The 14,361-nt window shown below is 44.2% G+C and overlaps 2 protein-coding genes across 2 annotated transcripts in view; one reads left to right on the plus strand and one right to left on the minus strand.

Annotated features, from left to right (window-relative positions):
- rps14 (ribosomal protein S14) overlaps positions 1-14,361 on the minus strand; it is a 155,363-nt gene that overhangs the window by 15,618 nt on the left and 125,384 nt on the right. The window lies entirely within an intron of this gene.
- Positions 5,832-14,361, plus strand: part of LOC146975154 (arf-GAP with Rho-GAP domain, ANK repeat and PH domain-containing protein 1) — a 15,791-nt gene continuing 7,261 nt past the window's right edge. The window contains exons 1-18 of the mRNA XM_085798856.1: positions 5,832-5,921; positions 6,006-6,064; positions 8,048-8,470; positions 8,552-8,638; positions 8,739-8,919; positions 9,000-9,113; positions 9,383-9,487; positions 9,635-9,695; positions 9,785-9,905; positions 10,077-10,341; positions 10,429-10,628; positions 11,611-11,696; positions 11,843-12,025; positions 12,840-12,908; positions 13,003-13,102; positions 13,211-13,267; positions 13,362-13,485; positions 14,042-14,141. Of these exons, the coding sequence (XP_085654982.1) occupies positions 5,833-5,921; positions 6,006-6,064; positions 8,048-8,470; positions 8,552-8,638; positions 8,739-8,919; positions 9,000-9,113; positions 9,383-9,487; positions 9,635-9,695; positions 9,785-9,905; positions 10,077-10,341; positions 10,429-10,628; positions 11,611-11,696; positions 11,843-12,025; positions 12,840-12,908; positions 13,003-13,102; positions 13,211-13,267; positions 13,362-13,485; positions 14,042-14,141 (2,424 nt within the window). The 5' untranslated portion in view covers position 5,832. The remainder of the gene's footprint in view (positions 5,922-6,005; positions 6,065-8,047; positions 8,471-8,551; positions 8,639-8,738; positions 8,920-8,999; positions 9,114-9,382; positions 9,488-9,634; positions 9,696-9,784; positions 9,906-10,076; positions 10,342-10,428; positions 10,629-11,610; positions 11,697-11,842; positions 12,026-12,839; positions 12,909-13,002; positions 13,103-13,210; positions 13,268-13,361; positions 13,486-14,041; positions 14,142-14,361) is intronic.

Below are 14,361 nucleotides of genomic sequence, written 5' to 3' on the forward strand. Positions count from 1 at the left end.
CACAGCGCCTGCTCTACAGCGCCCCTTATTGACATATGTTTGACACTGACACACACCTGGACCAGCTGCTGTAGGCTACTTCACTTGACTAAAGTTGACCTGTGTTCATTTGTCTCACCTGTCATGTCCGCTGCTGCCTGGTGTTACAAGCTCTTTCATCTTGGTTTCATCTGGCTGATCTGCTGCATCAGGTGGGTGGAGTCAGGTGCAGGTATCTCACCTGTTCCTTGGAGGGAGAGAGGTGAGGGACAGGTCAACATAGGTAGCTAGCTGTTAGCCGTTGGCTAGTATAGCTGCTGTCCTGACCAGGGACAGGTTATGACACAGCCAATCAGCTGCAACACACAGCTATTGAATATTGAGAAGCTATACCTACTTAATTTCCTATGAGGAGCGAATTACTCATGAATCCATCACCTCCTCTTTCCTTATTGGTTCCCACCTCAGGGAGGTGTTTACGGGTGGGCATTGGTCACCCAGAGATAAGCCTTGCCCACCCAGGGGAATCATCTGCCCATCCAATGAAAAATCCACATTATAGCTGTTTTTTATTTTAGTGTTTATAGTTGTACATTCTATTCTACTGTAACCTACACTGTAAAATGTTATTTTGATCCTTACTTAGAATAAGGAGTGACCTTAAGTCTGCTTAATTTGTTGACTCTCCTAGCTTACACTTAGTTCATACAACTTTCTGGTGAGGAAAGTAATCCAAAATCATCAGGTTTAAGTAAGCTGTACTGAAAATTATGAGTGAGGATTAACTATCTTCAAATAAAAGTGGTGGTAATGCGCCTTTAAAGCTGGTCGCCACCATGGATCTATGGTTGTCACACACTAAGAAAAAAAGAAGAACCCTGACCCCTTTCGTTTATTTTCTTCTTCTTTGATGGTAAACAACCGGTGTTTGAGGTTCATTATTGCCACCACATGGATGTATTTTTGCAATGCATTTTGGGTGATACACAGCTCTGGAGTGACCATCGGTGTTGACCCTCAAGGGTCAATCTCACCAAGTTCACTTCAGCTGTTCAGAGAAATGGAACAGCCCTTATAATGGCGGCGGGGATTCCCCCGAGGGCAAGTGCTGAGGGCAAGTGAGCGAGGGCGACTCAACCCGCTTTTGGAACGCAGCCCTGGTGACGGCAGACTTCACCAGCTGGTGCATTGTGGGATTAATACTTGGCCAAATACCGCTCCGATGCAGTCTTACCATCAGTATGAGTAAGTACAGTGCTGTACTTTTGGTTGTTGGAGAAATGGAACACACTTGTGCACTTACACTAAGCCCATGAATTTATGTGGTACTTGTATGCATTTAAAACCTGAAAATGGGTCACTGGTGACCCCAACACCAGAGAAAGGTTAAAGACCTGCATGGAAACGTTAGCCCCCTGTTGCCAATAGTTCTGAATCAGCCCCTGTTGCTGCACCACCACAAGTTTCCCAGCCACCACCTCGTAGATCTGGTGTGTACACTGCGGCCTTATGTGAAAGAGAAAGCACACCGGTTAAAAAAAAATAAAATAAAGATATCACATCTGAATGCAGTTTAGGTTGTCGATGTATCGATCTACAATATAGTGTATTTGTCATGAAAAAAACATTTACAGGGCCAAGCTCTCCAATGCACGTCATAAACCAAATGGTCCAGGAAAAGTGGATTGGTGAAGCCAAAACGCAAAAATGTCAACAAGGGCGAGCTGAAACCACAAGTAGGAGTGCCTCTTTCATGTCCGGTTAATGTTAGTGGACCTCACACCAAAAAATTCATTTCTATGAGCTTGACATTTGCTTTTATAGTAGACCAGATCGAGTGATGGCATCGTATGACAGCTATAGGGTTGAATGGAGCTGACTAGGTGCTAAACCTAGACACCCTGCATCCATATATTTATGTATTTCAGATGGTGCTGGCAGATTCAGCTTGGCACAGTGACAATTTTGTACCAAAAGGCTGCGCTGAAAGTGCGCTGGTGCACAGTGTGGACACGTCACCAAGACCTCACAGGCAGGTTTCCAAAATGTCAGGCACATTTCGATGCAATAAATATTCACAACAACCACTATTCAATGCAACTATCATTTGAATCAGCACATACATTTATATCTTTACCGATTGTCCCGTCACATCTGATGTCAGATCAAAGGTGGTTGGCTGAATTACAACACAGATTAAAACGTGATGCAAACTAACAATTCACATCTCTCTTAGCCAACCACAAACAGCCTCGGCATCAGATATCAGGGGCGTCACTAGGTTTTAAGGACAGGGGGGGCTTAGCCCCCAGTAGATGCACAGGATGTGAGCGAATGTAGTGCGCAAGCACGAACTTTCACAATGGCCCAGAAAAAACACAATATTTAGAATTTAGAGTAAATTTAGAGTATTGAATCATGGGCTAGTTGAATCTAAGAATTCAACTACTTTTGAATTTTACCGTGTAAAAGTAGATGCTAAAAAAAGTGAACCTGAGTAATTTTTCAGGTGTTTGACTATCATGGATATGTCCAGGTGTACTGGAAAACTAATTATATTTCACTAGTAGCCTGTGTCATAATGGTTATACACTCCATCCAAATACAGCTGTTTTTGGCTCATTTTGATTTCACCCAGACCTCCTCACATTTTCCAATTCAAATAAGACCAGACAACAGAAATGAAGTGCGACTCCAACTGGAGCAGATATTTCTGGTAAAGTGTGCACATTTCACCCTAGAAACCCCTTCATCTTCTACACAACCAGGACCTTCACAAGAAATTTCAGATTTTTTTCTTTTTCTGAGCTGAAATAGACATTGGGGGGTTGTGCAAATGACTGACCCTGAGAATCATTTTAATTTGAATATTCTGCTTTTATTAGTAGTTTTATTTGGACTAGGTTTAAAAATATATATATATTTATACCTAGCCTATATTGTTATCATGCTGTTTTTATATATTCCTGTGTCTTACCTGATCTTCTGCATCTTCAGGACATGTCTCAGTCTGGCCTCTCCCTACAGCATTTCTCTCCCTGTCTGTCTGTGCTGCCTGCAGTGTCACCAGATATCATTAGTATTTTAAATTAATCCATTAAATAATCTGTTTTTTACTGCTAAATTTTATTTTCTTTAACACAGTTAAGCTATAAAGTACCAGATGAATGTTACAGTAACACATTACACACATACACAGCACACACACGGCACATGAGACAGAGAGAGAGAGAGAGGAACACACACATGATGACAGGAGTGTTCAGGATCCCCGTTTAAAAGTTTTCCCCACCAGAATCTAGCCGAACTTTGGAGCATTATTTAGCCAGTTTTCTGACAAGCTATCACGACATGGTTGGTACCAACAGAAGCCTAGCATCTCCTGGTTTCATATAATATCTGTATCTTCGCTCTAGCTTTAAAACTGATCCGTTTACAACGCAATTAATATTTCACATGAATTCAAATTTGATCGCGGTCATTTTGACCACACTACTATTTAGAGATGTAGTAGCTTACTGTCTGATACCTGCTAGTCCTCTTTTAGCTACAGGTGGACTGACTCTCTCCCTCGGTTGACCTCAGAGCTCCTGTAGCCCGTCACTGCAGGCTCGGAGTGGAGCTTCAAACAAGCCGCCGCTACATGGGCGCTACCAACTCACAGCTGGGAGGGGGGTGGTCACACACTCAACAAACTAATTAAATTAAACAAATCAGAAAAAACAAGAGACAAATGCGGTGACAGCTGGGGTTCTTAAAAGGAGAATATATGTCACATATATAAAAAAAAAGTCACATAGCCTAATAGAAGAACACCAAATTATTTAGGGGGGCTTAAGAATATTTTAGGGGGGCTTCAGCCCCCCTAAAATAGGCCTAATGACGCCACTGTCAGATATACTCGGCATCTCTGTGTATCTTGTGGAGACCCCCAGCATCTATACCAAAGAAAAACTCAGGGCAAATCCCTCGGTGTCTAGAACTTAGTTTTGCAGTCATGTCCAGGACATTGAATACAGAGATTTGCCTGACTGGTTTTGTGTCTTACGGACCAACTTGCTGCCTAGCCAGTGAAAAGGACATAAACAAAAGAACTGAAACATTATAAGCAAAACATATAACTGCTATAAGACTAATCTTACTTCAACAGCCTATATATTTTGTTACATACTTAATAAAAATAAAAATAAATATTGTTCTTTTTTGCTGCTTTTAATGAGAAGCCAGTGATGTAGTACTAGTGGTCATAGAAAATATCACATGTAACAGACGGACACAGAGGCGGAACACCCTGACAGCCTGCCTGCAAGAATACTGGGTATTGCCTGAAGAACAGCCACAGTGTCCACAATTCTGTGCTAATTGATATGCGTTTTACAGAATTCACAAACCGTCAGACATCTGTATGCCCTGCATCTGAAGAAGCAGGCAGCTCCTTCAAGATAAATTGGATCAGACAATTCCTTAGAATTATTATTATTATATTATAGGCCTATACATACTTTCATTTACTTATACATACAACTTATCTAACTTATATTTGTGTAACAACAGTTGTTGTGTTGCAAGTTTTGATCATCACGCAATTGTTGTGCAGCAGTTTTTGTTAGTGGTTTTTCCGGTAGTACCGGTAGTATCTATCTATCTATCTATCTAGACTAAGAAAAAAAGTCTCCAGTTGATTTAAAAACAAAACCTGACCGCTTCAGTATGTTAGTAAGGTTCACACACACACACACACACACACACACGCACACACACCTACACACACACACGCGCACACACACACACACCTACATTCCTGCGGCAGGTTGAACCAGTGACTCTTCACTGTAAAACTTTGCGTGTTGAAACAGTTGAATTCTGTCAGGTTGTGAACACCTGGAAGCTTGAATGTATGAGGCACATTCAACTCGACAGGTAAACACACTTAACATGGATGTAGGCACTGACAGTACCAACACACAGTCCTTACAAGGACACAGACGTACACACACAAACACACAGAGAGATGGACTTTGAATAGATTTTACGGTAACATGTTTATGAGTGCAGCTCGATCAGAAACAGGACATTCAACATGTGAACCAGAAACTGACGAAGACTCAACACAGATCAGTCAGCGGAGGACTACAAGGAACTTACAGACAGGTAATCACAGACCGGTAACTTACAGACAGGTGATCACAGACAGGTAACTTACAGACAGGTGATCACAGACAGGTAACTTACAGACAGGTGATCACAGACAGGTAACTTACAGACAGGTAACTTACAGACAGGTGATCACAGACAGGTAACTTACAGACAGGTGATCACAGACAGGTAACTTACAGACAGGTAACTTACAGACAGGTGATCACAGACAGGTAACTTACAGACAGGTGATCACAGACAGGTGTTCACAGACAGGTAACTTACAGACAGGTGATCACAGACAGGTAACTCAGGTGTGTGTTTGCCTGACTTTGTTAAGGTTTTGTGTTGTGATTCTGACGGTTCTGTCTTCAGCTGATTTGTTATGGTTCCATGTGCAGGTTGTGTCGTCTGGTTCTAGGTCAAAGTTCTGTGTTAAGGTTGTGTTTTATGTTTCTCCGTTGAGGTTCTGTGGTAAGGTCTCATTAAAACCCTCTGATCACTGATCTTTGATCACTTTGACCTGAGACTATATACTGATTACAGGTAGACCGTGTGGTCTGATTGGTCGAAGGAGCTGATCACTGCAGTTACTGATTGTTTGAGGTGAGGAGGTCTTTTCACTTGTTACTAGTTTTCACCTTCAGACCTCTGCTGGAGATGATGATGCTTCCTGGCAGGAAAATGATTCATTGAATGTTTGCTCCTGTCTCCAGGATGACTACACCTCCTCCTCCTCCACCTGTCCCAAAACCTCGCAATCGTTACCTGAGGGACAGTCTAAGTTCAGCCTTCAGTTTGGACAGGTAATTAATTATTCCTTTAAATCTACAGAACAAACCTTTAAATCTACAGAAGAACCTTTTAAATCATATTTGTTTGTGTTTCAGAGATGTGACTGATGAAAATCTACAACCAGTTTTCACTGATGCAGTTCACCAGAGCACAGGTACACACACATACACACACGCTTTCTCTCTGCGGATGTCATCAAAAGCTGATTTAATGCAGTGTAGCCTTAAGATTAAATTGGTTTTGGTTTCACTAACTAGTTTAAAGTGGGTTTTGTAGTTTCACTTTGAAATGTGGCATTTGGGTAAACAACAACAGCAACAACTAAATAAGAACAATAACAACACTAATGTTGGTTTATCGATAATCGTGCATGGAGCATACCTGCATGAGGTCTGAACAGGTTTTGATCTTTGTTCAGGTTCTGTTTGTTCAGATCTGATTAGCTATTTTGTTTGATCTGTGCACTTATGGCATGTCACATGGGACAGTGCTCACACTCAGATCTCATCTGCACCTGTCACATCTCATGCTGCCCCACACTGCTCAGTACTGCAGCATACTGTCCCCATGCACTGACAGTCTGCTGCAGGGCCAGATGTTTTTTTTTGTTAACAATTTTTTATTAATTTTTCATATCAACATATAGGAAAAAAAATGGAAATCAGTATAATAAAATAAAATAAGAACATACAGACAATTCAAGTGTATTTCCTGTTGGCAAACAATATAGCCCTACTATTGACTGTATGTTCCAAACAAACAAACAAAGACAAGGAAAATCAAGCAGGGCCAGATGTTGACGTGACTGAGGTTGAACCGTGGAACCGGTTATTGCAGTAGATTAAAATCTTTGTCAGTCTGACTGATGACGTCATCCAATGAATGTTAACAATGTTGACCTGTCACGAAGATCCACACCTACCCTCACAATACAACAGCATCAGCATCAGTTTAGCAATGTTTTGTTGCAAATACTTTTAGGCACCAAACCAAATGTATTGGTTTTATTGTGTTCCCACAGCCCTATGTTCCCACAGCCCTATGTTCCCACAGCCTTATGTTCCCACAGCCCTATGTTCCCACAGCCCTATGTTCCCACAGCCCTATGTTCCCACAGCCCTATGTTCCCACAGCCTTATGTTCCCACAGCCCTATGTTCCCACAGCCTTATGTTCCCACAGCCTTATGTTCCCACAGCCCTATGTTCCCACAGCCTTATGTCCCCACAGCCTTATGCTCCCACAGCCCTATGTTCCCACAGCCTTATGTTCCCACAACCTTATGTCCCCACAGCCTTATGTTCCCACAGCCTTATGTTCCCACATTTGAGATTTATCACATGGCGCATGCTCTGCCACGTGTGAAAAGATTCTCTATGGGTGTGATGTTATGGGAACATAGGGCTGTGGAAACAGGGCCTAATTTTCAGTGGGAAAAAAGTTAGAAATGTGGGAACATAGGGCTGTAGGAATGGTTACATGTTGTCATTCCAACATCCCTTCATTCCGACATCCCACCATTTAGACATCCCACCATTCTGACAAGGCTTTATATAAGGAAATGTGCGTTACTCAACAGGTGACTCCATCCTACTTCTCTGGACTCTCTCTATCTATCTGGCCTGTCTAGCCTCTATGGTCTTTTTACTAAACTTAACCAACTCCTTTCATCATTGCCTAAGCCCAACCAGTGCAAAATCTTTTTGGGAAAAAATACGCTATTAAAGGAGTTGTTGGAAAGGCAGGATGTTTAAAAAAAGAAAAAAATACTGTCATTCCGACCATAGGAGGCAGGAGTTGTCGGAATGATGGGACGTTTGATAGAAAATTAAGTGTTGCCATTTAGGCAATTAGAGGCCTATGTCGGACTGCTGGGATGTCGGAATGGTGGTTGCCCCCCTGTGGGAACAGAGGGCAGTGGGAACACAGGGCCTAATTTTCAGTGACGTTTTTTTTTAGAAATGTGGGAACATAGGGTTGCGGGAACATAGGAATGACCCCAATAATAATAATATCAATAACGCTAACAAATCTTATTCATAATGCACTTAAAGTTATGAGGGACAGAGGAACTTCAGGTGGACAGATGTTGATTTGATTGCCAGGTGTCTCTGACATCAGTGTGACCTCCTCCTCAGATGGAGATGCTCCCAACCTTGGTTTGGATCATGGTGTCGTCTTCCCAACTCTGGCCGGTGTCACTGACATCATCGTTGCCAATATCCCGTCATTGGCTGGAATTGCTTCTGACATTGGAGGCTCTGCCCCCCCAGCTGCCCCTGCCCCCTCGGCCCCCCCGTCCATTGACAGCATAGCTAACAGCATCGCCACCCACATACCTAGCTTAGCAGGCACTGCTAGTTCTGTAGCTAGCCCAGCTGCTACGCTAACTCACAGCTGGTCCACACCTGCTGCTGCCGGCTTAGACAGCATCATTAGCTCCCTTAGCAACATACCCAGTTTAACAATGATTATTAGAGATGGACCCCCACCTCCCTTTGCTGATGAGCCCTACACTCCCCAACTGCCAACAATGGGAATGACTGGAGACCCTGCCACAGGTACTTCGATCAATCATAAATCTATTAATCACCAGTCCTTCCCTCCTGATTGGCTGTTCACCCTGTTCACTGTGTGACCAGATGTTGAGGCACTGCTGCAGCTGGTGAGGTCTATAGAGGGGGAAGCAGGTGTCACACATCCTCCAGCAGAGGGGGCTACAGATCCAGGTAGGCTACAGTTGCAGACCTAATAAAGTCTGGTTCTGATTCCAGCTGGTTCTGCTGGACCCATCCTCAGTCTGACTCCTCTCTCTGGTTCTGGTTCCAGCTTTTCTCCAGACCCTCAAGGAGGAGAACCCCTATGTCACTGTGTTGGCTTGTTGGGGGGAGGAGGAGGCGGACTCTGAGTTGTCCAATGAGGAGGAAGATACAGAAGTTAGCTCTGCTCCCTTGAAGTCGAATGATCCAATGGAAGCAGATCCTCCTTCAAATCCACCTACAGCCAACAAGTATGTACACAGCACTCAGTACCCAGTATTCAGTACACAGTAAGTACCACTACTGCAGTCCTCTGGTGCTGTTGTTGCAGTGTGCCCACCAGTCCTACAGGTGGCATCAAACCCATTCGCCCGGCTCCGCCCCCTCCTCGTCCCTCTGGCCAATCACAAAATCCAGGGAAACAAGTGAAACAGAAGACACCAAGGTATACACACACATACACTCTCACAGTCACCACAACCACACACACACACACACACACACACACACACACACACACACACACACACACACACACACACACACAGAGCCTGACCCCAGCAGTGTTTACCCAGTTTGCTTCAGGAGCCGACTGTGTTCTATTTGGGTGTCTGTGTCTATCAGAGTGAAGCTGAGGTTCATTACTGTAAAGGTCAAAGCTCACAGACAGACAGACTGACAGACATGTTCTCTCACTGTGTGTTTGTCCTGCAGAGCTGCCACCATCAGAGTGTCCAGGAAGAAGGGGGGCAGTGGGAACTCCGCCCCCAGGAGCGCTGTGGTAAGATCCAGCTGGCTGGACGTCTGGAAGGGCTTCAGGTGATGATGATGATGATGATGATGATGATGAGGAGGAGGAGGAGGAGGAGGAGGAGGAGGAGGATGATAATGCTAGTGATGACTATGAAGATAATGCTGATGCTGATGCTGATGCTGATGATGATGATGATGTGCTCTCTTTAACAGATATAATGTTTTATGGGCGACGTTTGATGGACAGCTGATGTCTCTGTGGAAGAAACGTACAGTAAGTCACTGTCTGTGTCCCTCTCTGTCTCTCTCTCTACTTCTCTCTGAGTGTGTGTGTGTCAGCAGTGTGTCTGTGTTCTTCACCAGGACCGGTTCAGTGAGGTCCTGTTTCATGTGTCCAGTATCACCAAGGTGAAGAAACAGGACAAAGGAAGATTCTCTGTTTACTTCAGAAAGAAACACTATGACTTCATGGCTCACAGTGATGGTGACAACAACATTCAACACGCACACATGCACACACACTGTAGCCTACACTCTAAACATGTAGGCTGCACTGTAAATGTTCAACTATAAATATAAACATGCACACTATACAGTATAAATATATACACCGTTGAGCTTTTGTGGCAGCACCTGAACATCTTTGCCGTTGCAGAGGTTCAGGATGGTTGGGTCACGTCTCTGCTGGATTCCCGGGGCCAACCAAGCCCCACCTCCCTGGGGATGCACGGACAAATCACCATCAAAGACCCGCGGAGTCGTGTCTATGCTGCTGTCTGGGGTCAGGACCTCTGGATCTACCCCAACAAAGACGGCTACCAGCTGGGCATCGCCTCCTTCAGCGTCCCCCTGAATGTGGCCACAATCAAGTCCACAGGAAAACACTCATTCACCCTCATCACTCCATTCAGGAGCTTCAAGTCTGTCCATCTGTCCACCTGCCCATGTGTCCACCTGTCTGTCCACCTGTCTCTCTAACTTCCCTCTCTTTTTGCCCCGCTCCTCAGTGTGTCGGTGGACTCGACGAAGGACGCGTCCCTGTGGTTGGACAGTCTGTCCTCGTCTATCCGTAGTGCTCTGTCGTCCAGCCAGGTGGCGACGCGTCTGTGGGAGAATGCCCACAACAAACTGTGTGCTGATTGTGGCTTAGCCAATCCTGAGTGGGCGTCGGTCAATCTGCTGCTGGTCATCTGTGAGAACTGTGCAGGTACAGGATCGAGGCTAACTCTAGTAATGCTAATAATGCTTCTAGTGGAGACAGTGTGTGTTTACATGTGACATACTAACGGTGCAGACGTACAAATCAATAACCAATATGATTATGGAAACAATCAATCAATTCAGTCTGTCAAGACCACAGTATCCCTAAAGAAATCCATAGAGACTTTGGTCCCAGTGTGGGTTGCTAACAGTGCTAACAAACCCCTGGAGAAACATAGTTTGTAAAACTACAGCTAAAAAAAAGCTTTAGTAACTACTTCTACTCATTATATTCATTTAATTCAGCATTAAATAAATCAACATGTGGTGTATATGAAACTAAATATAACAGCCTCGAAAAAATTCACATGGCAGCAGAAATGCCTCTCAACTCAGTTTTATTTTTAAAGAAAAAAAGCTGACATTTCTGGTCAACATCCTGTAGGTTGACCATAGACATGTTGGCTAATCTATAGACATGTTGGCTAATGTAAAGAGAAAATGAAAATCCTACCCCAATACCCACTGGTAAATCAGAAATGTGAATCAGTCAACAAAAAATGTCATAAAAAATACAAAGAGGTCGAGATGTTCTAGATCGGTGTCTGGAACAACAATGTTTAAAACCATGACAGGAACGACAGGGCCAGCCAATCAGAGGATGATTCATGCCTTTTTTCAGAGACTTCTGGATGGTTAAAATAAAATTTATATTAGGTCTTCTTATTTTTTTTAGAAAAAATAAATTGTTGGCCAAAATTGTAGTTTGTAAATTGAGTAGTTAAAATCGAGTAGTAAAAATGACCCAAAAAGCAGTTGAAATACTTGACGCAGAACAAAATATGAATGTAGTTTAACTATCAGCAAGTTACAGCAATTGTAGTTAAGCTATGATGTTCAACTACATGTAGGTTTAAGTCTCCCCAACACTGACTGTAGTGTAGATGTAGCTCATTTCTAATGCTAACAGATCTATTCACCTTTATCAGGTCAGCATCGAGGTCTGGGCATCAAACTGTCCAAGGTCCGCAGTCTGAAGATGGACAACAAGATCTGGACTGAACCACTCATACAGGTGAGGGGAGGCTGAGTCTCTGGTACAGGTGATTGGGGGTGGGGGGGCTCACTTACCGGTACAGGTGAGGAGCGCCTGACAGGTGAGGCGGGCCGAACCACTCGTACAGGTGGAGGGGGGGAGCTGACCTCTGTGGTATCTTCCAGCTGTTTGTGACCTACGGCAACCAGCTGGCCAATCAGGTGTGGGCTGCAGCGGTGCCAGCAGCGGAGCAGCTGCTTCCTGACTCGTCTGATGAGGAGAGGTCAACGTTCATCCAGGATAAATACAGCAGGGGGCGCTACAGACGAGTCCACGCCCTGGCCTCCTCTCCCACCCTGATGGACCAGGTCAGACTCAGCTACTCTATAATGTGGCATTACCACGGTAACAGATGTCAACAGAGTTAACTGACACTTAAAGGACAATTCCTAATTCCTAATATTTTAGGTCTAAAAGAAGGAATCACAAGTTCCACTGCTTAGGCTGTTTACATCCCTCAAAGCCGCAATTTCTTTCCACAGACAGCGTCAGATGGCGACTCAAACATGCACCGAGAAGTTTGTTTACTTCAAGCAAACCGACATGTTTGTAAAACTAGATCTAATTCAAAGTCTCCCGGAGCGAGACCCAAGTTGACGCGCTCAATGTGTGTTTATGTGCAGTCAGACGCTCCCGTTTGTGTCATAAACACTGGAATATCAACTCTTGACTAGCTTGAAGTAAATAAACTTCTTGGTGCATGTTTGAGTACCTCATGCTGATCTGTCTGTGGAAAAAATTTGCGGCTTTGAGGGATGTAAACAAACAGCCTAAGCAGCGGAACTTCAATCCGCTCCCATTCATCGCTGCAGTGGCGATGCGGGGACAGACACAACTACCGCAAAACAGGAGCAATTAAACAGAAAATATTCAGATTCCTTCTTTTAGACCTAAAATGTCAGGAAAATACAGCCCCGAGTTGAATTTGCCCGGAATTGTCCTTTAAGGTCCATACATGGTAGTACACAACACAACGATCGGACCAGTTTCATCAGGTCCAGTTCAATAATCAATAATCAAAGCTCTCAGGTTGAACAGTGACATTACATGAGGTCAACCTTAAACTGTCTGATACATCACCTGTCACCATGGTGATGAGCTGTGTTATGTGTGTGTTTTCAGAGGCTGTGTGAGGTTGTCTGCACCAGTGATGTCCAGGAGACGATGTCACTGATCTGCTCAGGAGCAAAGGTCACATGCATGCACGTACACACACACACACACACACACACACACACACACACACACACACAGAGTCCTTTTTAATCTGATGTTACCTGCACAGGTGTGTCACTCAGACCCTCAGAGCCCCTCCCCCATCCTCCTAGCTGAGAGGGCGGGTCAGGCCCTGCAGGTGGAGCTTCTCCGCCTCAATGAGTACACAGGTAACACACACACACACACACACACACACACACACACACACACACACACGTACACATGAATGCACAGGTGACACACTGACTCTTTACCCATGATGCTCTCTCATTCAGAGTTCCCGTCTCTCCAGCCTCATGGAGCCAGTGTTGGGCCTGGCTCCGCCCCCTTAGGTAAGACCACTGACTGAAGTACCGGACTGAACAAGACTCAGCTGTTTGTGTTGTTTTATTCTTTTTTCTCTGGTGTGTCTGTGTGTGTGCTCAGGTGAGGAAGAGGAGGAGCTACATGGGAAGCTGGAGGAAGATCGTTTTCTTTTCTCATTAGAAAACGAGTCGGCAGCTTGTGATGTCCTCGACCTGAGAGAGGTTCATGCGGTGTTTGTCTCACGGTGAGTCCTACTGCAGCATGATGACTACCCATTCTGCAGCATTGGCACTTGCTCATTAGACTTTCTGAGTTTATTAAAATCGTGACCAAGTCTTTACTTGGTCGATTGTGATTTAAAGGAGACATATTCTGCCCCCTTTCCACAAATTAAAATAGTTCCCAGGTGTCTTAAAGACATGTCTGTGACATGCTTTGGTCAAAATACCTTAAGGATCAAACATCACAGCTCTTTTCATCCTCTCAAAACAGCCCTTCAGAACGGCTGGTTTCAGTGCCTGTCCCTTTAAATGCAAATGAACCACTGCTTGCCCCGCCCCTTCTACTGGTACCAGGTAGGGGTGGGGTTATGCAAATTCAAAAACTAGTTACATCATTTCCAGACAACCGAGGAAACAGCTCGACAGCTGTCAGTTCTCACAGTTTGGGGGGCGGAAGACGACAAACACCTAAATATATGTTAAAGAGCCTTCAAAAAGTGATATTTCCATAATATGTCCCCTTTAAGTCATGTTTCTACTTCCTTTTTGGATGTTGCCGTGGCGTTGCTGGTGTGTCAGGACGGCTTCTCAGTTTGAGATGGTGACGCTGAGCGATCAGCTGACGTGTGCAGCGGATGATAAGGACGCTCTGCTGACTCACCTGGTCCACATCCTGAAGGTAACTTCAGGACCACAGCACTTGAGTGTTTGAGTTTCACCTGTTGTCATCTGTGTGTTTATATGCCTGGTTAAAAAAAAAAAAAAAATATGGTAACACTTTACAATAAGGGTCCCTTAATTAATGTTAGTTAGCACATTATTAAGCATTAATTAACTGTTTACAGATATATTAACAATCATTATTATGTATTACTTAGGGTTTTGAAACACATTAATTA

The sequence above is a fragment of the Trachurus japonicus genome, chromosome 14 (assembly GCF_045865225.1).
Source record: "Trachurus japonicus isolate A0001 chromosome 14, Traja_1.0".
Taxonomy (NCBI): domain Eukaryota; kingdom Metazoa; phylum Chordata; class Actinopteri; order Carangiformes; family Carangidae; genus Trachurus; species Trachurus japonicus.